General features: G+C 52.3%; 1 protein-coding gene across 3 annotated transcripts in view; it reads right to left on the reverse strand.

Annotated features, from left to right (window-relative positions):
• PAX5 (paired box 5) overlaps positions 1-27,275 on the reverse strand; it is a 186,836-nt gene that overhangs the window by 145,379 nt on the left and 14,182 nt on the right. For all 3 annotated transcript variants that reach the window (XM_070597088.1, XM_070597090.1, XM_070597089.1), the window contains 3 exons: positions 21,845-22,042; positions 14,903-14,967; positions 11,451-11,579 (listed from right to left, as the gene is read on the reverse strand). In XM_070597088.1, the coding sequence (XP_070453189.1) occupies positions 11,451-11,579; positions 14,903-14,967; positions 21,845-22,042 (392 nt within the window). The remainder of the gene's footprint in view (positions 1-11,450; positions 11,580-14,902; positions 14,968-21,844; positions 22,043-27,275) is intronic.

Here is a 27,275-nt window from a genome sequence, read left to right on the forward strand (position 1 = left end):
GGGAAGGGAAGAGGTTTGGCATGGCTGGAGGGCGCAGGAGGAGAGTGGAGAGGGACAGCTCGCGAGTTGGCCTCGTTAGAAAGTCCGGCTGGCTTCTGAGAACAACGGGAGAGTTGAAGGTGCAAACACTTCAGGCGAGTCGCTGACCAGACCTGTGTTTCGGAAGTGCCTCTGGGGCTGCTGTGTGGAGGCGGGCTGTCTGGAGAAGTCAGGGACACAGCAGGTGGGGACCTGCCAGGATGCCACAGCAACAGTCCTGCTCTTTTAGATAAAAGGCTGAGGGAGATGTTACTCTAATCCCCACAAATGGGAAGGGAGTCACCCAAGGTCACACAGCTGACAGAGAAAGATCCTGACTCTAACTCCGCCTCCAGGGCTCTCTCTGGCGACCACAGAATGTCAGAGCCCACAGACCCTTAAAAATCATCTGTCCATGTTAGCTCAGCGACAGTCTTCCTCACACACACAAAAAAACCGTCTGTCCAAATCTCCATGTTTCCACGTGAGGAAGAAAGGCAGAGAGAAGTGACTTGCCCAAGGTCACACAGCAAGTAAGGGCTTAGAATAGAACCAAGGATTCAACTCCCAGAAAGTTTTCTATCAAGATGTCTGTGCCGTGGAGGTGAGGATGGACCCTACTGATCCCCGCAGCGATGGTCTCCCCTTGCCCTGACTAAACGCTGGCAGAGAAGCGAGACTCAGGCAATGGTCAGCCCACCTGGGCACTGCCACCCCCACCTGGCTCACAGATGGCCAGTCCAAATTGCCCTGTTACCCCCCACTTATCTCTAACCTGGATGGCAACTAAGCTGTCTTGGGTCAATGGTGCCACCTGGTGGCTGGTGCTGGGAAGTGTCTGACCCCTGTCACCGTCTTCCTTCCTAGTCCCTCCAGCCCTGCCTTCTGTTTCTTCTCACAGTTCAGTTCACTGCACCACAAGCGACCTTTCTCACACACATCCTTTCTGGCACCTTTTGTCCTCCCTCTCTCAATTCTTCCCAAATTACCTTAGGACATTCTCTTTTTCTCCCTCTCTTTCATTTTAGTCCATTACTCGCAGGAAGGACTAATGCAAATGATAAATTTGTACCGGTGAAAACGAAAACTGGAAATTTCAAAGTGAAATTAGACATACATGCACATGAGCGACCAACCACTGGCATTCCAGAAGCACCCAGAAGCCCCTATGGAATCAGAAAAAAAATCTTCTCTTTTTCAGTTGCCTTTCAGACCTGCTTTTCCTCAAATACCAAGAGTCGAGATAAATACCAAACCTACCTCTTCTTTATTTTAGTTTATTTTGTTTCATTCCTAATCAATGTCGTTTGCTGGGTTTTTCCCCACCAAAACCACGGCCCCGGTGGGGTCCCAGGGGTCTGCAGGCTAGTGCAGAGCTGAGCTAGGATGGGGAGATGTGGTTGGGTGCCCAAAGGCCCACTCCACAGGCTCTTAGGGAGCCCTGGGTCGCTGCAGTTGGCCCTGAAGGAAGCCTGCTGGAGGGGTCAGCCCTGAAGCCCTCCAGATTCCTGCTGGAAAGAAAGGAGCGGCCGAGGCGGTGCCTTTCTGTGGGAGCTCAAGCTTGGGGAGGAGCAAGGAGCACTACCTGCCCAGGCTGCTGGAGGGGGCTTTCCAAAGCCCAGGGTGTCTTGTCACTCTCTCCCCAACTCAAAGACCTGCTGTGGCTCCCACTGCCTTCAGGAGCTAGGAACAGGAGAAACTGACGGCACCTTTCTTTTAACTAAAATGACTTAACTGCTCTCCCCATCTGTGTGATAAGCAAGCTCCGAGTCTGCAGCAGCCTGAAGCAGAGATTCTCAAGGTCTAGTCCAGGGATCCCTGGGGGCCTCCAAGACCTTTTTGGGGGGTCTGTGAGGTCAAAACTATTTTCATAATAATGCCCAGATGTTACTGGCCTTCTTCCCTCTCACTCTTTCATAAGCATAGTGGGGTGTCCCCGAGGCTCTAGGATGTGTGAAATCACAGCAGAGCGGATACAGACCAGATGTGAGGACCCAGCTGCCTTCTGTTAAGCCAGACACTAAAGAGATTTGCAAAATCATAAAGCAATGCCACTCAATATTTCAAAAATACTATTTATATTATTTGTTTATTACCATTATTTTTAATGAATTAATAAGTAAATATTTTAAATTGTATCCATTTTAATTAACCCACGTAAACTAAAAAGCTCCTTGTGTTCCCCGATAATTTTTTTTTTTTTTTTTTTTTTTTTTCCTTTTACTCCCCAAAGCCCCCCCGGTACATAGTTGTGTATTCTTCGTTGTGGGTTCCTCTAGTTGTGGCATGTGGGACGCTGCCTCAGCGTGGTCTGACGAGCAGTGCCATGTCCGCGCCCAGGATTCGAACCGACGAAACACTGGGCCGCCTGCAGCGGAGCGCGCGAACTTAACCACTCGGCCACGGGGCCAGCCCCGTTCCCCGATAATTTTTAACAGTTTAAAGGGGGTCACAAGACCAAAAGTTTGAGAACCACTGGCCTAAAATAATGCCAAGAGGACTTGAGATGGGACCTGGAGAAGCTTAGAATCTTGGTGCCCAAAAGAACCTTAGGAATCCCTTGATCCCATATTATAGATGAAGAAACTGAGGCCCAGAGAGAGGAAGGGATTTCCCCCAAGATCACCAGCAAGTCAGCCAGAGGGTCAGGCATGGCACCCAGAGCCCTGCCCGGGGCTCCTTCCGGGCCTCCTTAGCCTCTGGCAGTTCGCAGCACAGCGAAGTCCCTGAACCGAAGACTCTCTGCAGCCAAAGATTAAACCGCATTCCAAAGCCAGAGAGAAAGGATGTGGGATCTCCACCCCACAGGGCAGCGGGGCGCTTGGGTGGGGAAGAGAGCCAGTCCCTCCACCTTGAGTTCCAGGCTGCCCTGGCCGGAGGCCTGCCCACCACGGGTGGGACTCTATCCCCCTCTGCTGTCCCTCAGCTGACCCCACAGCTCTTGCTCTGGTTGACCCCAGAACGGACTCCCTGAGCTGAGATCCCCACACTGCGACACCCTGCCCCCTACATCACTGAGGGCTCCCCAGAACACCAGAGCACAGCCCCACGGGAAAAAGAGCTGGGGGGAGGGGGCCGCGGCCAAGCAGGTGCGCAAACAGGCGGGGGTGGGGTGGAGGGGCCTTCAGTGGCGTCGGCTCTCACGCCGGCTCTCACACCGTGAATCAAAGTGAAACTTGGGGACCTGGGGGCCAGGAGGAACCGAAACCTGACCCCCCACCCTGGGGACAGGCCCTAGGCACCAGGGAAAGGTCCAAGGAGCCCCTGGGATTGATCACCTGGCCTCAGGTCCTCTGCTTTACCAAGGAAGCCTCTGGCAATGGTCTGCCTGGCCCTCAGCTGAGGGGCCAGTGACCGCAAGCCTGGAAGGACACGGGAGAGTGGCCACCCAGCTGGGAGATGGAAACCCGAGTCCTCATCATCTCTGCCACTAACGCCCCCTGCGGCCCTGGGCCAAGCACGTCCCCTCTGTGCCTAGACTGCCCTATCTGGTGGGTGTGGACTCAGTGACCTCAAGCTCACTGTTCTTCTGGGCTACCACGAGGTGTGGCTCCTTGGCCCTGCCCTATCACCTCCCTTCCCCACCCATCTCTGGCCTGAGAGCCTGACTGCCCACTTCCTAACCACCCACACACCCACACGCACGCGTGCACGCACACACTCCCCTTTAGGGCAGGTCAGGGCCCTGCCTCCCACAGGCTTCAGCTGCCACACACTGGACTCCACCAGACTTGTTCTTCAGAGTCCACGCTAGGCCTCCGGAAGCCCGAGGGTGTCGAGGTGGAGAAAAGAGAGCAAAAAGCCAGAGCGAGTGAGCAGGGAGCACTGAGGACCACAGGCCCAGCGACCCAAGTGATGCGGCCTGATCAGATTTTTACTTTTCCAAGAAAAGCCACACAGCCGTATGTGAAATCTCCAGATTTTTAAATGTTGGCAACTAACTCAAAATCATTTTAAATACAGGGCAAGCAACTAAAGCATGACTACCAGGCTGGCGATTGCCACCTGGGTCCCAAGTGATGCCCTCCTGGCCCCTGCCCAGATAGGCAGGACTCAGGGAAGGGCCCGCGCAGCCTCAGGGTCCACCCCACGGAGGACCGGGGCGCCTGCTCTGTAAATTCCCAGGAGAGGCCGAGACAAAGCAGAGGGCACTTCCTCCCTCTCTGCAGAGCCTGTCTGGTCTCCAAAGCTCCAGGCTGCCCTGCTGGACCCAAGGGCCCCAGGGGGGCTGTGGAGGACTGATGGCCTCACACGGAAAATCCCCCAGGAAGCAGGCTGCCTCTGGAAACCAGGCCAGGCCAGCAGACCAGCCTCAAGGACGCGTTCCAGGCAGAGGGCCCTGCATGGATACTGGCCCAGAGACAGGGAGGCCCAGAGAATGCACAGGACTGGAAGCCCAGCAGGGACGAGGAGGGGGAATGAGAGGCAGCCAGGGAGGCCAGGGCTCACTGTCCAGAGCTGAGGCCTACCCTGGGGCATTAGCGGCTCAGCTGCCCCCGGCCTGAGAGGCTGATGGGCTTGGGCCGGGTGCTGGCGGCTTTCAACACTGGGGGCCGCAGGTTGACCTAGAATGGGGGAAAAGAGTGGGGAGAAGAAACTGAGATTCGTCCCACCAGATGGCAGTGGGACTGCTGGGATGTCGGGACGAGCCCTCTCCCTCCCTCTAGGTTTGCTGGGTTTCTGCTGTGGACCTGCTCAGACCCCTTCTCTTCTCTGAGCCTGTCTTCCCATCTGAATACTGACTTGGGATGACATGTCCTCGATGCTCTCGGGGCCCTTCCAGCTCTGACGGGGGAGTCCTGAGGTCCAAGCGGGGGACCCCACCACCAGCCCTCCCAGGCCCAGGTGCCTGTGTCCCACCCTCCATCCTGGAGGCCTCTACTGCCTGTGTAGCCAGGGTCTCTTCTCATGGAAAACAGAGGCTTGACCCTCTCATTCTTCCATCAAGGGGGCAGGGAGATCAGTGTCCTGAAGGAAACGGAAGCAAAGGAAAGTGAGTGGCCCTTCACTGTGCAGCTGACACCTGGGGACACTGTTGTTGAGTCCCGATGCCCACAGCAGTCGACTGTTACAAACAGGAAGTCGGTGGTGGGCAGATCAGCTAGCTCCAGCTGCCAAACAGAACTGTGGCTGGAGCCTGCTTGCCCTCGGCCTGTGACTGGCCTCACGCACTCAAGCCCCAGGCCCCCTCAGAGGCCGTTTATTAAATGCTTACTACCACCAGGCCCTGGGGCTCCCCCCTTGGTGGATGTGACTTCATTTTACCCTCGCAATAACCCACAAGGCTTGTGCCGCCTCTGTTTTCCATGACAAAATGGAGGCTCTGAGAGACTAAGTAACTTTGCCAAAGATTCCACCACAGGAAGTCCTCAAACTCTGGCCTGTGAGCCTGTGTCCTTCCCTCAATACCTGTGAGCTCTCCAGAGATCAGAGGTCTGTGGAATCTTGGTGCCACAAGGGCTGCCTACAACCCCTGACTCCAGAACCCCGGGCTTTTCCACACATCCCATTCCCTTCCGGCAAATCTGAGAGGGGTCTCTGCACCGTCTTCTCCAGGCTTCTGCCTTCTGTCCAGAGCCCAGGAGCAGCAGACAGGGTCTGAGTGTCCAGAGTCCTAAGAAAGGAAGGCCAGGGCCTGCCCACGGCCAGGAGGGTCCTGGGGCCTGCACGGTCTTTGGGCTTCTGAAACCCCTTCCCTCCCCAGGTTGGCTCCCGTGGAGGTCTGCAGAGCAGGGCTGAGCTGGGGCTGCCCACCTGGGAGAGACGGGGGAGAGGAAAGTTGGTAAGAGAGAGCAAGAGCGAACACAAGAAGAGAGAGAGAGAGTGAGTGTGTGTGTGTGAGAGAGTGAGAGAGAGTGTGTGTGTCAGAGAGAGAGAGTGTGTGTGGCAGAGAAAGAGTGTGTGTGAGAGAGAGTGTGTGTGTGAGAGAGTGTGTGTGAGAGAGAGTGTGTGTGAGAGAGTGTGTGTGTGAGAGTGTGTGAGAGAGTGTGTGCGTGTGTAAGAGAATTGTGAGAGAGTGTGTGTGTGTGTGAGAGAGAGTGTGTGAGAGTGTGTGTGAGAGAGCGTGTGTGTGTGTGAGACAGAGCGTGTGAGAGTGTGTGTGTGTGAGAGAGCGTGTGTGTGTGAGACAGAGCGTGTGAGAGTGTGTGTGTGTGTGAGAGAGTGTGTGTGAGAGAGTGTGTGTGAGAGAGAGAGTGTGTGTGAGAGAGAGAGGGGGGAGAGAGTGAGAAAGAGTGAGAGCTCTGCCAGGAGACGGAAGCAGGCGCAGAGGAAGTCTCGGTAAACAGGCCCCGCGATAACACTGCATGAGATGCAGCCCCAAACAAAAGCCACGGGGAGAGACACAAAGACAGAGGAGACAGACCCCCAGAAGGAGGGGTGGACACAGTCATGACAGGAGCCCCTGCCAGATGCCCCCAAACCTCCCCAGGAGGCTCTTGCTGGACGTGGCGTCTCCCGGAAAGGGCAGGCCCCCTCCGGCTCTCGGCTGCCCTTCCTGGGCCCTCCCCAGGCAGAGGGCAGGCCAGGGCCCCAGGCCGGCAATGCCACCTGCCACGGAGCCTCCACCGCCTGAAAAGAGGCTCTGCCCCCACGGGCCGCGCTGGCGCTGGACTGGGCGGCTTTCTGAGCTAGTGAAAGGCATTCGCACTCGGGTGACCCGGGAGTGTCCAGGGCCTTTCAACTCTGGGGGGATGAGGGGTGGGGGAGGTCGAGGGGACCTGAACGGGGCCCTGCAGACAGGCAGAAGGAGGCCCCTCCAGAGATCAAAGGCCCAGGAAGGAACAGAGGGTCCTAGGGCTGCCCTTTCACCCATGGCCGCTCTTCACAGCTCCGCCTACTCTGCCAAGCCCAGCCCCAGCACTGCTGCCTCCAGGAGGGAGGCACAGCTCCAGGCTCTGTCCCCTGGCTCAGCGGGATTCCCGAGGCCAGCCCCACAGCCTTCTCCATGAAAGCTCTGGGGTCGGCCCAACCAGAAGATGGAGCTGCTGCTCACGCCTGGGCAGCGCCCCAGCCTGGCCCCGCGCCATCCACCAGCCTCGGAGCGCCTCTGCGCCCTGGCCCTGTGCCAAGGGGCTGACTGGGGACAGAAACGCGATGTGGCCCCTGCCCAGTCAGGGCCACGAGGATGTCAGCCTCAGAGTCCAGGCAGCAGGAGGGAAAGACAAGTGGGCAGAACCACTTCCAGACACAGGGCTGTCACACAAACACTTGCCACCCAGATTGTAACAGGCCTCAAAAGTCACAGAGTCCAAACCAGAATGCCTTCCTTGGTTCTTCTGCCCCTCCTTTGTCCAGCCCCTGCTCATACCTCCAATGACAGGGAGCTCACTGCCTTTCCAAGATAATGCTTCCATCCTTGGCCCAGCCTGGGTGTGGTCTGAAAGCTGTTCCCTGCACTGAGCCCTAATCTGCCTCCCTGTAGCTTCCTTGAACCAGCCCAAGCTCTCCCTCAGAGGCTCTGGGGACCTGATCTGCTGACTGCGCCACAGAACGTTCATCTGGGATTCGGACACAGTGGCCACATCCCTAAGGCTGGTCTTGGAGGCAAACGTCCTGGGGAGAATCTTAGAATTTCTAGACTGAAAGGCCCTTAGCAGTCCACTAGTCTAACAGCGTTCCATCCTGTTTATTTTTGCCACAGAATTTCCTATTCAAATAGAGCTTTCTGTGGAAGCCCCAAACTACCAGAAGCCCTCCTGGTTGAGAGTGTCACTCACCCTCCTCATTAACGGTGACCCCTCTGCACGTGGCTGGGCCGGCCCCAGGAGCATCTATGAGCACCTGCCACGAGCCACGCACTTTATTCAAGCCCAGTGACCCAGCACAGCAGCCACCGGCCACATGCGGCTGCTGAGCAGTCGAGATGTGGCCAGTGTGACTGAGGAACTGAATTATTTGATTTTAATTAATTTAAATTCAAAAGCAGAAGCAGTGTAAAATATTTCTCCCTCAGTAAAGTGCCACTTCCTCTGAGAAGCCTTCCCAGATCCGTTTGGTCAAAATCGGCCCCTCGCTGCCCTGCTCCCCCTCTGGTGTCATCCCTGTGACAGCATCACCTCACACATGGCCCATCGAAGGGACCTCGGGCTTGCCAGTCTTGCCCACCAGCCTGCAAGCTGTGATGGACCGGTGCCACCCACCCCGCCCTGAGGCCTGGGCAGGAGAGTGGCCCTGGGAAATGCCCACAGGGCGAAACTCAGTCCCAGCGAGAGGACTGTGAACCAGAACTGAGCAAGTGGCTCCACCCTGCAGAGCCCAGGGCCCTCCTCTGAAAAATGGGGACGAGGACGCTCGGCCATCCTCCTCTCGGCCCTCTATGCCTCTCCCGCCCCCACAGCCCTTCCCTCAGGCTGCTGACGGCTCCCGAGAAAAACGCGGCACGGTCTGAAGCCTTTCCAGGCCGGCGGTTCCGTGTTTCCCCAGCGGCTGGCTCTGACCTTCCCTCCCAGTGCCGTGCACCTGCCGGCCACGCCCTGCTTCTGGGAACCCTGCCGCCCACTGTCCCCAGGCTCCGCCCAGCCCCAGCCCCTCCTCCTCCAGCATCTCTCTGGAGGGCAGGGGGCGGCCGGTGTCCCCACAGTGCCAGGGCACTGAGGCCTCCAGGGCTCTCCAGCTCCTCCCGAACCCCGGGGCCACACCAGCTGTGTGGCTTTGCCAACATCAAGGAACCGCCCCCCCCCCAGGGCCTCGGTTTCCTCCCCTGTAAAATGGGGGTGGCCATCTCTGCCTCCTCGACTTCCGCTAAAGCAAGGATCCGGGGACACACGGAGGGAGGGTGAGGAAGGGCAGTGGCGCCACTCAGCAGTCCTCCGACAGTTCGCGGGCGTGAGCAATCTGCCCTCCGCGCCCTCTCCGCTCAGCCGCACCGGCTCTCCGTGATGCGCGGCGCGGGTGCGGGCGCCTCTGGTTGCTGCTTGGGTCTCCCAGTCTTCCCAACCCTGTAAGCTTCCAGGACCATGGAAGCATTCTCCCTCAGCCCCCAGACCACAGAGTGAATCACCTCCCAAGCCTTTTTGGGGAACAGGGCTCAATCATAAATTTCAAGGAAGAATCTCAAAGATCATCCAGTCATGTTTCTGATTCTTGCATTTTTTGTTTTCTTTGAGGATGATTAGCCCTGACTGCTGCCAATCCTCCTCTCTTTGCTGAGGAAGACTGGCCCTGAGTTAACATCTGTTATGTTAGTCCTGAGCTAACGTCTGTGCCAATCTTCCTCCACTTTATATATGGGACGCCTGCCACAGCAGGGATCCAAACTGGGGAACCCCGGGCCACCAAGAAGCAGAAGGTGCATGCTTAACTGCTGCGCCACTGGGCCGGCCCTGATTCTTGATATGCTTATACAGCAGCCTTGCAAGTAGCCACCTAAGCTCTACTTACATACTTCTAGTGATGGGTTGCTCACTACTTCCAATGACAGCTCCTTTTTGCCCCAGACCACTCTCATATTTACAAAGTTCTTTTTTACACTAGGCTGAAACCTCCTCTGCATCTGCCACACTCTGGCCTTTAGGCCACACAGCAAAGTCTCATTGTCTTGCCTTCTCCCTCAGCCCTCCAAATACCTCAAGGCAACAATCCACTCCTGCTCATTCTTCTCTTCTTTGTGCCAAAACATCCCTAGAGCCTTGAGCTGCTCTCCAGATCCCTCTCTATTCAGGTTACATCCATCTGGACACATCCCAGTTTGTCACCGTTCCTCTTTTTTTCCTTCTTCTCCCCAAAGATCCCCAGTACCTAGTCGTATATTCTAGTTGTAGGTCCTTTTAGCTCTGCCATGTGGGACGCCACCTCAGCATGGCTTAATGAGCGGTGCTAGGTCCACACCCAGGATCTGAACCAGCGAAGCCCTGGGCTGCTGAAGGGGAGCACACAAACTTAAGCCACAGGGCCAGCCTCTGTCACTGTCCCTCTTGAGGTCAAGACCCTAAATGGGCCACCGTCCTCAGGAATCATCTGAGCAGCACAGCACAGTCTAGACTGACAAAACCACATTCTAACCACTCTACCCCTTTTAAAGCAGCTGGAGAGGCTGCCAGTGACCGCTGATCAGAGGACCAAAAGCCAGCAGAGCCCTCCACCAACACGGTACAACAACCCCCTACATCAGGACCTGTTTGGTGGTAAACAGATTTTTTCCTTTCTCCAAAATTCTCTGCCTGGGTCCCCCCGTCTCTGAGGGAGCCTTACACAACCCAGCCTCCACCACGACCAAGCACAGCCGGGACCCAGCTGGGGCACATGTGCTTTGAGTCCAGGTGACAATGGGAGAAAGGATGACACCATCACTCCATAAACCAACAGAGATGGTGGGCCACCGCCTCCTGCAGTGACACAGCACAGCAGCCCACTGAGTTAAGGACTGCTGACACGTGCTCCGAGTGCCAGGAGCAGGGGAGGGCGGGAGGCAGGGTCCAGAAGCCGAGGACCATCCCCACACGGCTCTGAACAGAGGCTACAGGCCCAGCCTCTGGAACACGCAGACCACAGGCCAGGCCACTGCTGGGCTGACTCAGTTTTCTAGTTACAGATCTTAAGTACTTAGGCCCGTGCTCACGAGAACATGTAGCTCTTACAGGGAGCCGAGAAAGGAATTGTGCCGAGGAAGAGAATAATTGAATCAAGATTTCTGTCACGCTGTTCTCAGGCCTAGACCACCAGCGTTTTTCCCTTTCCTGACTAAGGTTTTACAGACTCCCAAGGGGTCGTTTCTCCTCTCAAACCCATTAATGCCAGCCGGCACTGGCAGCCTGTCCAGGGAAAGAAGACCCGTGTCCAGGACGGAGGCGGCCAGCTCTGGAGGCCCAGGTGGCACACGGACAAGCTGAGAAAAACCAACCAGGAAGACTGTCATCTTTGTAATCCTCGGGAGGCCCTGCACGCCTTCCTTCCAGGCCCAAGGCCAGAGACGAGATGATTACATGTTAACTTCTTCAACGGCCCCCATCACAGCTGCTGGAGGCCTTCTCCTGGGAGGCCCTCAAGAGCGCAGTGGACCCCTCCCTGCCCTGTGTACTCCTCTCATCGCGGAACACCCACGCCTCCCTCGTCCCCAGGGCTCCCCCATAAAGGGGACAAGGTGTTGTGCTCTTGCCCTCCGCACCCCGCCCTCAGGCATCATATCTCCACACGCAAGCTCTTCTTAAAGGCCACAGAGCTCAGGCCACAAGGGCTTTGCCAGGCCCACCTTTCTCCCCAAGGGATGAGGATGAGGGAAGCCAGCCAGAAATCCACACCCACAGCCAGCTCCCTGCCTGGCCCTCCCAGATGGCTCAGCCTCTTCCCCATGTCCGCGGGTCCACGGAAGGGCCTGGGGACTACTGTGCTCTGCAGCTAAGGGGATGCTCGGTGGGCACCTTTGCTTCCACCCCTGACTGAGCGCCCCGATCACATTGGTCCATCCCGGACAAGGCTGCGTGGGCATCTCTTACCTTCATCTCTCTTGCGCTTGTTGGTGTCAGCACTGGGGGACGTGATGCCCAGGATGCCGCTGATGGAGTACGAGGAGCCGGCTGAGTCCGTGCTCACCGACGACACCTGCGTCACTGAGCCCGTGGACACTGCGCAGAGGGAGAGGGGCAGTCAGGGCCCGGCAGCAGGTCTGTAGGGGCGGGACTTCCACTGGCCAAAACCAAGGCAGTCACCCTACACTGGGCTGAATGCGACTGCAAGCGCGGGGGCACAGCGTGTGTGCAGAGGACACTCGCCTTACGGCAGCAGCCACACCTGGGCCAGGAGAGCAGACCCTCGGGCCGTTGGCCCAGGGTTTCTGCCGCTGGGGGGATGAGAGGGGAGGGTGGGCAGCGAGAAGGACTGATGGTGCAGAAAAGAACATGCACCGGACAGTGTGGGAAGGGCGCCAGCTCAAAGCCCAGCCTGCCCCAGGATGCAGGAGGCAGAGGGATGGTAAAGAGAGGGGGCTGGGGCCACCGCCAGCCGGCACTAAAAGAGGCGCAGACTTACTCATTAGGCAGGTTCATGCCCTGCGAACATAGCCACCCATCCACGCAGACGTACATACACACACCACACACAGAGCCAACAAAACGCCAATGGCCCACTGTCCCTTTTTACAGTTCCTCACTGTCTTTTCTCCTTCCAGCTTACCTGGATTTTAATTTTAATTATATAATATTGATATAGTACTATATATAGTATACATAATAATGTTTTCTGGGAACTCACTCTGCACCAGGCATTCCTGAGGCATTATCTCATTTAATTCTGAGAACAATCTTGTAAGCTAGGTCATGTTATTATCCCTTTGGAAAGACAAGGGAACCGAGGCTCAGAGAAGGTAAGTGACTTGCCCAAGGTCACACAGCTAATAAACGGCAGAGTGGTGACTGGAACCCAGAAACTACTGTCTTAGCTCCTACAGTAATCTGCTCCTCACTAATTAATAATGAAAAACAATTAGAGAGTCCACATTAACGCAGTGCTTTTCATTTGCTGCTTGCGACAACCTAGAGTGCAAGTATTCATCCTCATTTATCACACGAGGAAACTGAGGCTCCACAAGGCAGAGTGGTTTGGTCAAAGTCATCTGGCTAATAAGCAGTGACACCAGGACCCAGCCTGAGGTCTACTGACGTGCAGCCTAGACTCCTCTGCCCAGAAGTGTGGGCAGAGGCGGTGACTTACTGCGACTGAGGCCAGGTCTCTCGGTTCCTAAGGGCAAGGACGGGGGAGGGGAGGCCTGCACCAGTTTCACAGGAACCAGGCCCACCCCACACCGGCGTCCCCTCAAGCTGTGCAGCTGAGTTTCCATTTCTGGGCTGTGGGAATTCTCTCTTGGTTCATTAAAACCATCACGGACACATCCCCTCGGGCTCTAACTGCTGGGGGCGGTGGTGGGGCGGCCTCAGACTCTAAGCTAGGAAATGACGAGCAATGGTGGGGATGGCGTGAGAAGCTGTTTGCTGCTTCCCTGGGAGCTCCTCCCGCTCCTGCGCCTACAGACCTGGTGGGAACAGTGCCTTTCTTCTCCTATTTGAGTTTGATTTTAGATCTTCCTTAGGAGACACAGAAGTAGAAATCATTAACTTCTCTTTTCCTCCACCAGAAGAAGCTCCTCAAAATAGATTTATGCAAATCCCTCAACTTTTTCTGTCTTAAGGTGCAAAGAACAGAGGAAGAAAGAAGATCACAAGTCACTTGGTACTTTAAACACCAACTACTGATGACCACAGCTCACAGCGCTGACAGAGCCGGTGGTATTGGCTCCAATACTTTGCGATTGTGCTCAGCTCGAAAGACCCAGGTTGCAATTCTGACTCCACCACCTCCTGGCAATGTGACCTTGGGCTACTGACTTAACGTCTCTAAGCTTCCGTTCCTCGCTCCTCAATGCATTGCTAACGTATAAGGGGCCGCACACACATAAGATGCAGTTTTTATAAAACTTTCTGAGACAAAACAAAGCATTCTGCTGACCAGCAAGTAGAATGATTCCTCTAACCCAACTGAAAGAATATTGTCAGTTGCTCTCAGTTTGATATTCATGCTACGTGACCTGAAATAGTTAAAGCCACAAGTGAAATCTCAGCCACAAGTGCGTCCCCGGGGAGCCTTCCTCAGCCCCTTCGCCCTGCTCAGCAGAGCTGGGGGTTCCCTCCCTCCTGCTCCCACGGCACCTGTGCTGTCTTCTGAGCCTTCTCTCAGTGTTTCGAAAATTTCTCTCTATCACATCCCGCATAGGCTGAGAAGCCCTTGAGAATGGGGATTCTGTCCTGCCTCCCTTATAACATTACTCTCTCAGGCCTCCGTCTGCACAGCAGGTGCTGAGCAGCCCTTTCTGCATGGACCACTAAATGAAGACCTATGTCAGGGCAGGGAGGAATTCTGTCTTACCTCCATTCAAAGAGGCGACCGTGGAAAATCAGGGACCTCAGAGAGCACCTGGTTTGTGCCCCTCTGTCCACAAATGGGGAAACTGAGGCACAGAGAGGTGAAAGGATGTACATAGTTCACTGGGTGAGCTAATGGCAGAGCTGGAACTATAAGTCAGGCCTCTGGCTGTCCCCCGTCACCGTGGGGAGTTCAAATCTTCAGTTAAAGAAGGAGCGAAGGTGTGGAGATGTCCCACAATCTGGGGCGTGATCAAGCAGAACTGACAGGGACCGTGGCAGCCATGACTGTCAAAGGCCTGCCGAGTGGTCACCCGCTTTCTTCTAGCAGAATAACCCACCCCCAGCTGACCAGAGCGTCTCCTTTTCCCAAGTGGAGAAGTAATATGCCTTAAATAGACACATGTCTTTCTCATCTCACGATCTCGGAAGAGAAACCTCTGAACTCTCGAGTGGAAGGAGCCAGGGCTCCCATCCCGAGACGACGTCCCTGCTCTGGGGCTGCGCCCGGCTCAGAGCCCACTGCGGCCGCGACCGTCTGCGGAGCGCGTGGGACTGAAGCGAGACAGAGAAAGTTTGGGAAGTTTTGCCACATCTTCGCTCAAGACTGCAAGTGCACAAAGACTTGTAGAAGGGCTGGCTGATAGAAGAAAAAACACATTCAAAACTACTTACTGACTAATGATGCAGAAAATGTTATGAATAAGTATCCCTTTCTTGATTTATTACTTTAATTATCTGACATTCTATAGACCCCCATTAGTGGATTTTTTTTTTTTTTTGGCTTAGATTTCAATTTTCTGTCTCATGGTGAAAGCTATTTATCATAATAATCAGTAAAATTCAAAACCTTTTAGCAGTATTTATAAAATTCATTTACCAGGTTCAGCCCTTGGAGAATGACAAAGAAGGCGCATTAGTACGTGTGCCGAAGTGTTTTATACAGAATTATCTGTCCATAAGAATGATTAAAAGTTCTTTAGAATATTTGGAGCCCATTAGATTTTCAAATTTTTTTTACAAGTTCTTCTTACCTATGCTGTGGCTGGAAGCCGGCACCGGCTGGTTGGGCGGCTGCTGCACCTTTGTCCGGATGATCCTGTGGGCAGTTGGGAAAAAATAAGTGGCTGTTTACCATCACGGAGGAGAAGAGGTGTCAGGCAGCTGTGCACGGACGACCAGAACACCCACGTCCAGCTGGGTCACGGGTCAAGCAGGTGCAGAGGTGGGGGGAGATTAGGAACCCAGGCTGGGAGTTAGGGGTTGAAAGAGTGACGGGCTAACCCCAACTGAGCCCCTCCCTCCCCGGCCTTCTCTGGGCAGCGTGCCCCCTCTCCGGGCCTCAAGCGCCTCCTCAGCAGCAAGACGATGACGTGCTGAGGTTGTGAACAGCCATGGCTTTCTCAGAAGCAGCTCCGGCTCCGTGAGGAACTCACTGATGACACTGGGGAGTCCCAGGACCTCAGCCCCCGGCTGTGGGATGAAGGGACTGACCCAGGTGACATCTCTGTCCCCTGGCAGCTCTCATGCTCTGGCGTCTCTGCCTTGGAGAGCCACAGGAGGAGTAACATCCCACCTGTCTGTCGGAAATTAGCACGGAGGGAAGCTATGAGTTGCTCTGAAACCAGAGAGGATGCATTTGTCCTGCCAGGAGCGGCCTGGCGTGGCTTTGCCAGGAGGAAGCCTGCCTCATACAAAACTTCATGCAAAACCCCATGCAAAGGTTCCACAGGGCTGGAAGCCAGGGGTGTCCTGGTCTGTCTCTCCAGAGACCTAGCTTCAATTCTAATATGAACTTGATTGTGCCCCTGGGCAAGTCCATTCCACTGTGGGCCTCAACACAATGAGGGAGCAGAACAGACCACTCTGCTTGCTTTAAGTAATCAAATCCTTTTCGCAAACGAAAAAAAAGATCTTACAGAAGTCCAGTTACAGAAAAGGGACAATAGTGGTCCTGCTTTCTCCCTTTGCCACCTGGCAGCTCTGATGTCCTTCTTCAGAACCTCGGGCTCTGGGAAGCTGAGTTTGTACATTTTCCCCAGGCCCTGTGCGTCAACCAGGGCAGGGCCAAAACTCTCTTTGGGGTGTCCAAGAAAGTTCCTTCCCCGGGATTTGGCAGAAGGATGAGTGGTAATGAAATATTCAGCTTCCTTGGAAAAGTTCTAATCCAGCCTCCAACTACCACCTTTTAAAAGAATATTACTAGAATTTTTCCTAATCATAAAAGTACTCTTTGCTCATTGTAGACTATTTGGACAAAGAGTATAAGAGGACATCTAAAACCACATTTCTGTGTATTTCTTTTACGGTAGCATTCCTGTGTAGATTTGGAACTATTCATTTTTTCGTAACAAAATCAGGATTCAACCACGTCTGCAGTTTTGTATCCTGCTCTTTGCACCCAACATTATAGGAAAAGCTTTTTCACCTTCCAGACTGTTATTTCTGGAAGTTCGTTTCAAGGCTGTACTGCGCCCCCGGCTCATGCAAATGGAGAGAAGGATAGAAGTGGCAGATGTCTCTCCTTCACCTCATCAGGCTGTGACCTCCGCCCTCTGTGATCTCACAGCCCGGCACCAGGCACCGAGGGCACTCAGTGGCCTTGGCTGGCAGCCTGGGATGGACGTTTCCGCTGACCCTCTGGAGCCCAGGCCACTGGAGCCTCCAGGGCCCTTTGCCCTTTTCTGATGAGTCAGCGTAAGTGTTGCCTCAAATGTATTGACTGTTTGTTTGTTTGTTTTCTCCAATATTCAACCCACTTAATTTAACTAAGCAAACAGGGAGCATCTTGACAAAGATGGGGAGTGAGGTGGTCTTTCTGACCACCTGGAATTAAGCTAGCATCTGACCTAAGTTTTGTATTTTTGTGTATGTCACCTTCTCTGTATATGTGTGTGCCTACAGAGGTATAGCTAGATAAGTGGATATATGGATATACCAGATATAAATGTAGTTTATCTATATTATGGCTTATGTATATACAAATATATATGGTAAAATATATTGTAACTACTTCCCATCGAAGTCCACCATAAAGTTCTAACTTTTCAAAGCATTGACAGCTATTAAATTTGTCCATAAGTAAAGCAAAGAAAATTATGTTTTCCTTATTTTCCTTTTAACTATTGATAAGTCATTGGTAAAACATCATCAATTGTTATAACTCACTGAGAGGCAGCCGCGGCACAGTGAGTAAGTGCAGTCTCTGGAACCGGACTACCAGAGTTTGAATCCCAGTTTCACAATCCGCCAGCTGCATGACCTTGGGTAAATTACTTAACCTCTCTGTGCCTCAGTTTGTTTGACTGCAAAATGGGCCTAAGAATCAGTCCTACCTCACTGGATTATTTTGAGGACTAAATTAATTAAGTACTTAAAACAGTGGCTGCCGCATAGTGGGTGCTCAGTAGATGCTGGCTATGACCTTCAGTGGTGTCTTCATAAAGATTAACAAACAGCTCCAGCCTTAAAAGGTTCATATTTTCCACAGATGCCGTAAAAAGACATGGGATTCCCTGGGGAGCTGGGAGCGGAAGGCAGCCATCCCACCCGCTATTCTAAGGCTGCAGCAGGGCTGTCCTCTATGGGCGAGAGCAGAACCCCCGGGCACCCTCCAGAGCCGCCCCTGGGGATGGGGATCTTGCCCTTCTGCTTGCAGCAGCTGCCAAGTAAAGAGCGAAGAGCACATCTTCCACTGAGGACAAACGGTAGCGGGAAGAACAGGACTAATCGAATCATAGCAATTCTAAAAAAAATTAAAAATAACAAGCAAGCGTCAAGACTCATCACCAGAAGAGCCACACTCAGGACCTTTTCCAAACCAGAGACGGCCAGAGCTAATTGGCAGTTAACGCAAAAAGGCATAGCCTTTACTTTGCTGAGCATGAGCATGATGAATATCCTACATGGGCCAACAGAGATGGGAGCTCAGCAATCAACCAATTCCTATGAACGAGGAAACTAAAGCCTAGAGTGTTCAAGTGGCTTGCCCAGGGTCACACAGCAAGTCAGCCCAGACTCCCAGCTCCCGTGCCTTAGCGCTTCTCTTTGAGCCTCACTCAGAGGAAATAGTCCCTCCACTAAATACTTCCTATAGGAGGCGTAAAGCCTATTTGGATTCAAAATTCATTGAGAATCTGAGGATTAAAACTTCAAGGGCCGAGGGCCGTTTAAGTACTACAGACATTTGTAAGGATCCCATTTTAACATCGCCACTCCTTGGAAAGGCTAGGCCTTCTCACCACCCCTCCCCAACACACACTTACATTGAAGGAGAAAGCAGTGGTGCCTTAAAATGAAATGAGAAGACAGAGCTGGGGAAATCCCCATGCCTACCACACGGATCACACTGCCATTGGTGCAGGAAGAATCTTGGGCCATCAGCTGTGCTAAGAATCCCAAACTAGGGCTCCAGCTGGGCCATGCTGGGAGAGGGCCCACAGGTGCCGCCCAGCCTGCCACTGAGGTGGACAAGAAAGAGGGGACGGGGACTCAGCCTCGGAAGCCTCGCCGCCCCAGCCTGGAGGAGGAGCGGAGTTTACAAAGTGTCATCTCTGACCAGTTTGGTGTGGCCTGCACAGTATATTCATTTTTATTTTAATTAGTTGCCAATATATGTAAGTTGGGAGGTTTCACATAAACACATGGATTTCTAGCTTCTCCTGAAAAGCCAGAACACCCAGCAATACTGGCCCCACATTCTCACATGACAACGACCAGTTGGTACTAAATACAGCTGTCCCTCTAAACTGGGAATGCCACTCGCCATCCTCATCACTTGGTCCCTGATCTAGAGCCACAGGACTGAACAGAAGAAGGAAGGCTCCGTTTGGGTCGGCTCTGGCACAGTCACCCCCGACTGCAGTCTGGCAGGTTCCAGGAACCTCTCGCACAGGTTGTGCAGCATCCCAGCTTGTATAGGTCCTTAAGAAGCCACAGAAACACGATGGTTTGTGTCTCTGGAAATCTCCCACAGCCCGACAGGACTGGTCAACCCCTTGTCAGTCATGGTTTCCCAGGCTGGTCCCCTAAAAGACAACAAGAAGGCACATACTTCTAGAGATGGACAATGGGGATGACCCACTGGCCACCGGAATAGCTGCACTCCCTCCCTGGCTGGGCGAAGGAAAAGAGTGCTGCTCAGGGAGGGAAGTGCCGGGAGAGGCAGCTAAAGGTGCCTCTCACAGGACATCTGCAAGACGGTTCTTTAGAAGCTGCATCCATCCGTTGGAATGCAGTGGGAGCTTTGCCTTCACATGGAAATAAAAGTATGTGCTGAGATGGCTCAGGATCTCCAGGCGTGGGGGCGCGGCAACGTGAGACTGTCTCGGAAATGGAGTGGGAATGGCCACTTCACTTCTTCTTGCCTCCCTTCTCCCAGATCCTCATTCCATCACGGGCAGAGTTCCACAGGGCGGTGGGAGAAGGACACCAGCCCTCCTCTTACCATGAGGAGACCCTGGCTCTACTTGTTCTCCAGCTCAAAATCATCATTCCTCTGCAGCCCCGTCTGGGCCACGGTTTCTATACCCGTCACAGGGTGGAGAGAACCCTTGAGGGCTGTAGGAGACCACAGACGTGAGAGCACCTTAGAGGCACAGCCAGCCAGGCCACCGGTATGATCAGGACACCCAGGCAGCCCCTGAGGCTACCCACGGCCCCAGCAACGCACCCACAGCTCCAGGGACAAAGCACCAGCTGATCCACGACTGCCCTCCACACTCCCTGAGGCTCCCCCTTCACAGCCGCCACCACTTCTGTACCCACTGTGCCCTCGTTACTTCATGTTTCTTTCAAGTAACTGACTTTTCCACTTAAATAGACTTATCTTATAAGGTAATATTAGTTCTTTACTATAAATGGGGGAGTGCTTATAAAGTTGACACTCACTGATTTTGTGTGCTAGTTATATATCTCTAAAATACATATAAATAAATTCATCACAAAACAATTTTCATCCTTGTATTACAGAGGCTGTACGCTGGAGCCTTGCAAATGACTTCTGCTTGTCCTGCAAGGCATTTTTTCATTGACGTTAACTGCCACCATTTAAAAATATACAGATTTCCTATATACGAACACGCATATATACATGGACACATAAGTCCTGGCTTCTCTTTAAGAATGGAAAAAACCTGCAACCACTGGGCCACATTCCTGGCAGCATTCGGCTGGAGCTGAGAAGCAAGTGCCCCTTCGATAGGGCTTGTGCTCTCCAGTTTGCCACAGACCCAACCTTTCCCTATTGCCTTATGCCTGGTCTGCTTCACTTGTTGCCTTATCTGCCTAGCCCTACACAGGCATTAGAGTTTGGGACCCCCACGGGTAACCTACAGTTATCTTTTGAACCACCAATTACATACACACCCTACAGCGGGGAGTCTGTGGGCTCCCACAGCCTAACCCCAGGTCCGGCGGAGACCCCCTGTGGAGCAGGCTGACTAGGCAGTATGTGCCTCAGTCTACATTAGGGCGTTTGGAGACCTGGGGGAAAATCCTGTTGCTTCGTGCCATGGAAATCCTGCAATGAGCCAGGAGTAGAGAACTCACCAAGCGCCCTGGAGCCCCTCACAATCCAGAAACAGAACAGGAGCTATTTCCCTCAAACCTACCACAATTGTGGCTACCTCCTCAACAAGTCTGTGCCTAATTCGGGCAGTCCAGACCTATAAGCACATGCTGGAATCCCACTCTGGACAAAGAGGACTTCTAGAACAGAGACTAAGACACTGTGTGCCTGGATCCCTTCTCTCTTCTCGGCACCGTGCATGATGTCAGGGCTGTGGTGAAGGTTTGCTGAGAAACGAAAAACAGGCTAACGGTCCATGAGAGAGCAGGCCTCAGCATGTCAACACACATACTCACACAGTGACTCTGTGCATCTGAGTCAGCACAGCAGGAATGACTGTGGGGACCAGGCGGATCTCAGACACATTCTAGTATGACTACCTCTTCCTGCTGGGGGTGAGGGATCCCCTGTCCCAGATAGGTTCTGCGCTGACAAGGGTAAGGTGTGACCTTGAAGAAATGGGAACCACTCAAGTTTTCGGTCTGCTGCCTTCTCTTTTCTTTGTGGAGTTTAGAGAACAATCATTTCTGATTGTCTTACAACTTCATCCCTGACTCTACGGGTTTCAGTGGAGTGGAGACTGCGCCATCCACCATGGAAAACTTTCAGGGATTTCTTTTAAAAGCTCTGAGAGCTCTGCTAGATGTATCCTGGGTCAGAGTGGAGAGGAGAAGGAGCCATGCAGCTCCCAGGAAGATCCCAAGCCTGGTACCCACGGTATTTCTCTGGGTCTTTCTATCCATGGGTGAGATCTGGGCCAACTGGGGAGAGGGCAACTCCCAAACTCCACAGCATCTCAGCGTCCCAGATGTCACTCCTGGAGATCACAGCCCCACGTCAGACCCACCAGGGCCACGGGCTCAGAGACAGGAAGAGCTTTGTCAAGGTCACACTTCGAGTTTACGTCAGAGCTGGGACAAGGGGCTCAGTCTCCCACCTCCAGGTCAGAGCTCAGCTCCCCACACTCAGTGGCTCAACCTCTGCCCAAACTAGATGCAAGAACGTTCTTCCTGGGAAGCTCGGAGATGGACCAGTGCTGAGACCTTGAACCTGGGCTTGCAAGGAAGTGACACTTGTGAAAGCCTAATCAGGACAATTCACTAAGTGCTCCACACACAGAGTTGGGTGGTGAAGGGAGTGACGGTAATCACTCTGGGCTCAGAAGAATCTCAAGCAGCCAGGGTGTTGGCATGGCCTCCTCTCCCTGGGCCGAGGACTCCTCCCACCTTGGGAAGAAGAAGAGAATAGCGATAGAGAGATTCATCCGGCCCATTAGCATCCCTCCGGCCGTGACCTCTAAGGGGCTTTGGTGAAAGGAGAGACCAGATCTGTAGGGAAGGCACACACAGAGTCCCCAGGATCCCCCACTCCACCCAGATCCCTAGCCCCCCAGGCATCAGCCCCTCACCTGTTGATGGAACTGACGCTGGGCACGGTGTCATTGTCACACACGCGTTCTGCTAGCAGCCGGTCCCTGATCTCCCAGGCAAACATGGTGGGATTTTGGCGTTTATACTCAGCGATTTTTTCCACCACTTTGGGTGTGGCGACCTTTGGTTTGGATCCTCCAATTACCCCAGGCTTGATGCTCCCCGTCTCGTAATACCTAAGACCCAAGGAGAAAGGAGCTTAGCCATGAGGAACCAGCAAAACGGATATTGGCAACAAAAGAACAGACTACTCCATCCAGAGCTGCACTGTCCAGTACAGTAGCCACCAGCCACATGAGGCCGTTGAACACTGAAACTTGGCTTGTTTGAATTCAGATGTGCAGTAAGCATAAGATACACACCAGATTTTCAAAATTCAATACCAAAAAAGAATGTAAAATATCTCATTAGTAATTCTAATATTGCTTATATGCTGACACGATAATATTTTTAATATATTGGGTTAAATAAAACATATAATTAAAATTAATTATATCTGTTTCTTTTTTTAATGTGGTACTAGAAAATTTTAAATATCACATATGGTTCACATTATATTCTTATTGGTCAGTGCTAGTCAGGATGCTACGCAATAATTAATTAATTAATTCTGTCACATTGATCTACCATCGTACAGTTCACAGGAAACTTTCCAGTCATTTTTCCCATTGGATCCCCACAGCAGTTGTAAAGGATATAAACGTTCTGACTGAAGGAGTGAATGAATAAATGAATGGGCGCTCATCCACAGGTATAAAACAGAGATCCACAGGGGTATGATGACGTGCCCAGGGCCACACAAGGCCAAGTGGCCAAGCCAGGACTGTGGCTCAGACTCCTGAGCTAAAATTTCCCCAGAAACTTGGCTTGTGCCTTTAATTTGCCCGCTCTCCCATCCCCTAGAAGATTCCTCTGCATTCTGTGAAACCATCCCCTAAAATGCAACTTATTTTTCCATAAGAGAAAAACAATAACCCTGGTGTAAAATTAAAGAGAGTGTCAGATTCCAGAATTAACTGGAAATATGTGTTATATGTAAGTCGAAACCCAAGCAGTCAAAACACCAACCACAAGTCACAGCAGGTCTTCCAGGGACCTCCCTGAGGTAAATTGCTGTTTCTAAGGACATTTCCATGCTATCAGCTCTTCCTCGTTAACGCAAATAGGATGTCAGGGTTTTACAGCAAAACCGAGACCGGGGAGAAGAGTGCCATGAAAGATCATTTCAGGGGAAAAAAATTACTTGATTTCTTTTCTGAATCTCAGCCTTCGCTGGATGTCTCTCTCAACATTTACAGAGGGATTCTTGACTTCCTCTTGCAAAGGAGATTATCTCACAGTAGAAATGTTTTTTAACCAAAACGACATTTTAGAAATGACTGGTAATTTTTAAACCTAACAAGAGTTTATAACAGATAAGGGAAAGAGGCGATTCTCCCGTGGGATGAGGGAGAAATATTACCCAGGAATAACGACTGGTTACATTTAAAGAGATGCGAAGTCTCAGCCTGGCTGAGGCTGGTTGGGGCCAAGTTAGCGAATATTCTAGAAACAGATGAAACAATTTAGGAGTGGAGATGTGGAGGTGGAAATTCTATTTTTCATTGAGAAGAGTGAGTCATGTACAAATTCAGACCGTAAGGCAAAACTCAACCTATCCCCCCTCTTTCTGTAATTGCTGGAAAATTGTTATTAGTCACAAACACATTTTTAGACATATCCAAAAAAATACTTTTTTTTCCAGAAGTCTAGAAAAGTACCTAAATCAAGGCACACAGCAGTCTCTGCAGCCTCCAATTATCCTTTCAATTTCACAATAGGAAGTCATTTGTTACTATCAGCACAACTCATTCAGGTACTAACAGTTGACAGAGCTCTTCCTTGAATTGTCTTGATCCTCACACCAATCCTGAGAGGCCAGCAGAGTTTTACAGAAAAGAAAATCAATGCTCAGAAGACTAAGCAACTTGCCCAGCTCCCCTCTGGAAGTCAGAGGCAGCCCCAGCTTTCAAACCAGACTCTGAATCCAGTGCTCTTCCCACTAGAGAAAACTCCCGCTTTGGTTGTAAAAAAATCAAATAATTATAATCCTTTGCAATTGTAGAGAGCTTTACTGTTTACCCGGCATTTTCACATGCATCTTTTAATTCATTCACTCACTCACTCAGTCGTCACCAGGAGCCTGGTATGGCAGGCACTGTCTTGAGGCAGGGGTCACAGACACATAGACATCCCTGTGCTGGGTGCTCAAAGTATGTCAGTTGAATGAAACTGCAAAATTCACGCAGCAACTCTGTGAGGGCGGCAGGATGAAGCCCCTGCCCCACTTGCCCTGCGACATGGCTGGGGGTGGCAGCGCCCAGGGCTCTCACTAGCCATCCCCCTGAGCAGTGCCAGCCATAGGAGGCTGCGGTCTTGACACAAGAGGTCTCTGTCTTCCTTTTTTTTTTTTTAAGATTGGCTCCTGAGCTAACATCTGTTGCCAATCTTCTTTTTTTTCTTCTTCTCCCCAAAGCCCCCTGGTACACAGTCGTATATTCAGTTGTGAGTGCCTCTGACTGTGCTATGTGGGACACCGCCTCAGCGTGGCCTGATGAGCAGTGCCATGTCCGCGCCCAGGATCCGAACCAGTGAAACCCCAGGCCACCAAAGCAGAGCGCACTAACTTAACCACTCGGCCACGGAGCCAGCCCCTCTCTGTCTTCCTTTTGATTGACACATGGGCCAGGCACTTAGAAGGCAACCCAGACCGTCCTGGAAACCCCAACTAGCAACTGTGTCAAGTGAGGATTCAGACTAAGTAACTGCCCTTTCACCTCATCAAAACAGCCGTGCAGCCCTTTGGCTTACACACAACAGCTGAACAGCAGCCACCAACACACAGTAGTTCAGTGCAAAGAGCATTAGTTTGGGAGTCAAGAGGTGTAGGTGCTAGTCAGTTACTCTGATTCTATCTCACTGTGTGACCTTGGCCAACTCACTTAGCTTCTCTGGGCCTCAGTTATCCCATGTGTATAATAAGGGAAGGATGTCTGTCCTGCCTGCCTGCAGGGCTGTTGTGAAGACCGAAATACAGAATGGTTAAGAAAAAGCTGCAAAACATGAAGAGCATGTGTTGTAGATTAAAATCTTCTGAGTGTTTATTACCGTGTAACATGCCACCCAACCCCAAACGGCCTGAACTTGCCAGCCAGGCTCCAGTGACAGAAGACAACAGCCAGGCTTTCAGATGGATTTAAATGGGCCTCACATGCCACCAGGCTGTGCCTCTCGAGCCCCTCTGCGGCCTTAGGCTCTGTGCACTGAATGCCCACACTGCTGGCAGACCACCACCTTTCCGAGATGACGGGGGTCCCTGCCTGCCCCAGGGACTCTGCCTGCTTTGCCGTGCAGCCTCTGAAAACCACAGCCACCGCGCAGCACATGCTCTCTACAATCTGTCACCCCATGTGCACCCATCAAATTCTTCAGTGACCAAAAAGAATCAGTGGATGTAACAGCCCCGGTTCACAAATTCCCAGTCACACTGTTATTTAGGGCTGAACTTGTTTCTTAAAAGGCAGTTCTAATTAGAGTGACATTTTGTCCACTGTGGTTCTTAGTTATGAAAATAATGAGCTATGAAATTCCAATTTATTGTTGACAACTTAAACGGCCAGGCACCGGAGCGGCGCGTAACTTCCGAGTGCCTCTCCACCTAGTGACAAATCTATTCTGGGCCACGGGAGGCTGCTGCTGGGCCTGGGAGGGTCCCTGTCCCCTTCAGCCTCCAGGGGAGATTGGAGTGCTCTGGGGGACCAGAACACGAGGACCCAGCATCTGGATGTCCCCTCAGAGGAGGGCTCAGCATCGTGCCCTGAGAAGATTTCAAATAACAAGCAAAATGTCGGCTCAGCAACGATGTCTCAGCAAAAACAAAGGAAGGGCCTTCTTTTTCTCTCTCTCTCCCTCGGTACAATGAAGAGGCTTCCCCAGAACATACCTAAGATCCATTCAGCTCTAGAAGCCTGACACTGAGACAGTCTAAAATATTTCTCTTCTCTCTCTCTCCTTCTCTCTCCTTCAATCTTGTCTTCATTTCTCTTTCTGTTTCTTTTTTTTTTTATCATTCTTTTTTCCCTTTGTCTTCCTTTTTCTCTTTCTCTTTTCTCTATCCGCCTCTCTTCTATTTTTCTTCTTCTACTCTCGCTCCTATCCTCTCGCCAAACCACTATCTCACAAGAGCACCACGCTGATGTCCTGCCTTTACCCCTGAACCCCCACTGGGGCTCACTGGCTGCTGAGCGCTAAGAGAAGTGGAGCTCACAGCCTCCACGGAGGAGATGGCCCCGCGATGGGCAGGAGGATGAGGAATAAACACAGGGATCAAGGTCCCTAAAGGGGCTGACAGACCTCTGGCCCTGAAACTTCTTCCCCTAGCTTCCAGCAAGCCTCCCCAAGGTTAGAAACTGTCACTCCAGGGCTGGCCCCGTGGCCGAGTGGTTAAGTTCGTGTGCTCTGCTGCAGGCAGCCCAGTGTTTCGTTGGTTCGAATCCTGGGCGTGGACATGGCACTGCTCATCAAACCACCATGAGGCAGCGTCCCACATGCCACAACTAGAAGGACCCACAACGAAGAATACACAACTATGTACTGGGGGGTTTTGGGGGGAAAAGGAAGAAAATAAAATCTTTAAAAAAAAAAAAAAAACTGTCGCTCCCTTCATCTGAAAGAATTTCTTAAATTTCAGCAGATAGAAGGGAAAGAGCACCAGAAAGTCATGCAGTGACTGACATACTTCAAAACCAGTATTTTTGATTCAGGCATCCATTCTCAAACCATAATGCGAGCCACAGGACAAAGGTTGCTTTCTGACCCAGGGAGAGGAATCCTGAGAAAGCATCAAACAGCTAAAGCTGAGAATGCTTCTGGCTGCCGGAGCAGACCTATAACAACTTCCCTGAAACAAACCTGTGGCTTGAGTTTGGGGTGAGGTGAGACGCATGTGGTCTGGGAGGCCTTTGGGCCTCTTCCCAGCCAAGCGCGGACTGGTCGCATGGACCTAGGTCAGTTACTTTGCCTCTCTAGGTTTGTTTCCTCGTCTCAGAACTCGCTTCCCTGGGTCATGCTGAGGCTCCCCCAGGAGCGCTAACACGCTGCCCAGCCCTCTGGGAGAAACAGCATGTTGGTACTTTGCTTGCAGCAAATTACCACGTCAAGTGGCAACTTTCAAATGTCAGATTTGAGTTCATGTTTGTTTGTTTGGGGTCTTTTTTCTTCCCTAATTTAATATATACTTAGGATGTCCATCACTACGAAGGAAACAAAACATACAGAAGGGAAATATGGCAGCCGATGATAACCCAAAACTGAAAATGACAGCTGACTTTTAAAAATGGAGTGTGCTTTTTGCAAACGTTGAAATGAAAC

Source organism: Equus przewalskii, chromosome 26 (genome assembly GCF_037783145.1).
Source record: "Equus przewalskii isolate Varuska chromosome 26, EquPr2, whole genome shotgun sequence".
Taxonomy (NCBI): Eukaryota; Metazoa; Chordata; class Mammalia; order Perissodactyla; family Equidae; genus Equus; species Equus przewalskii.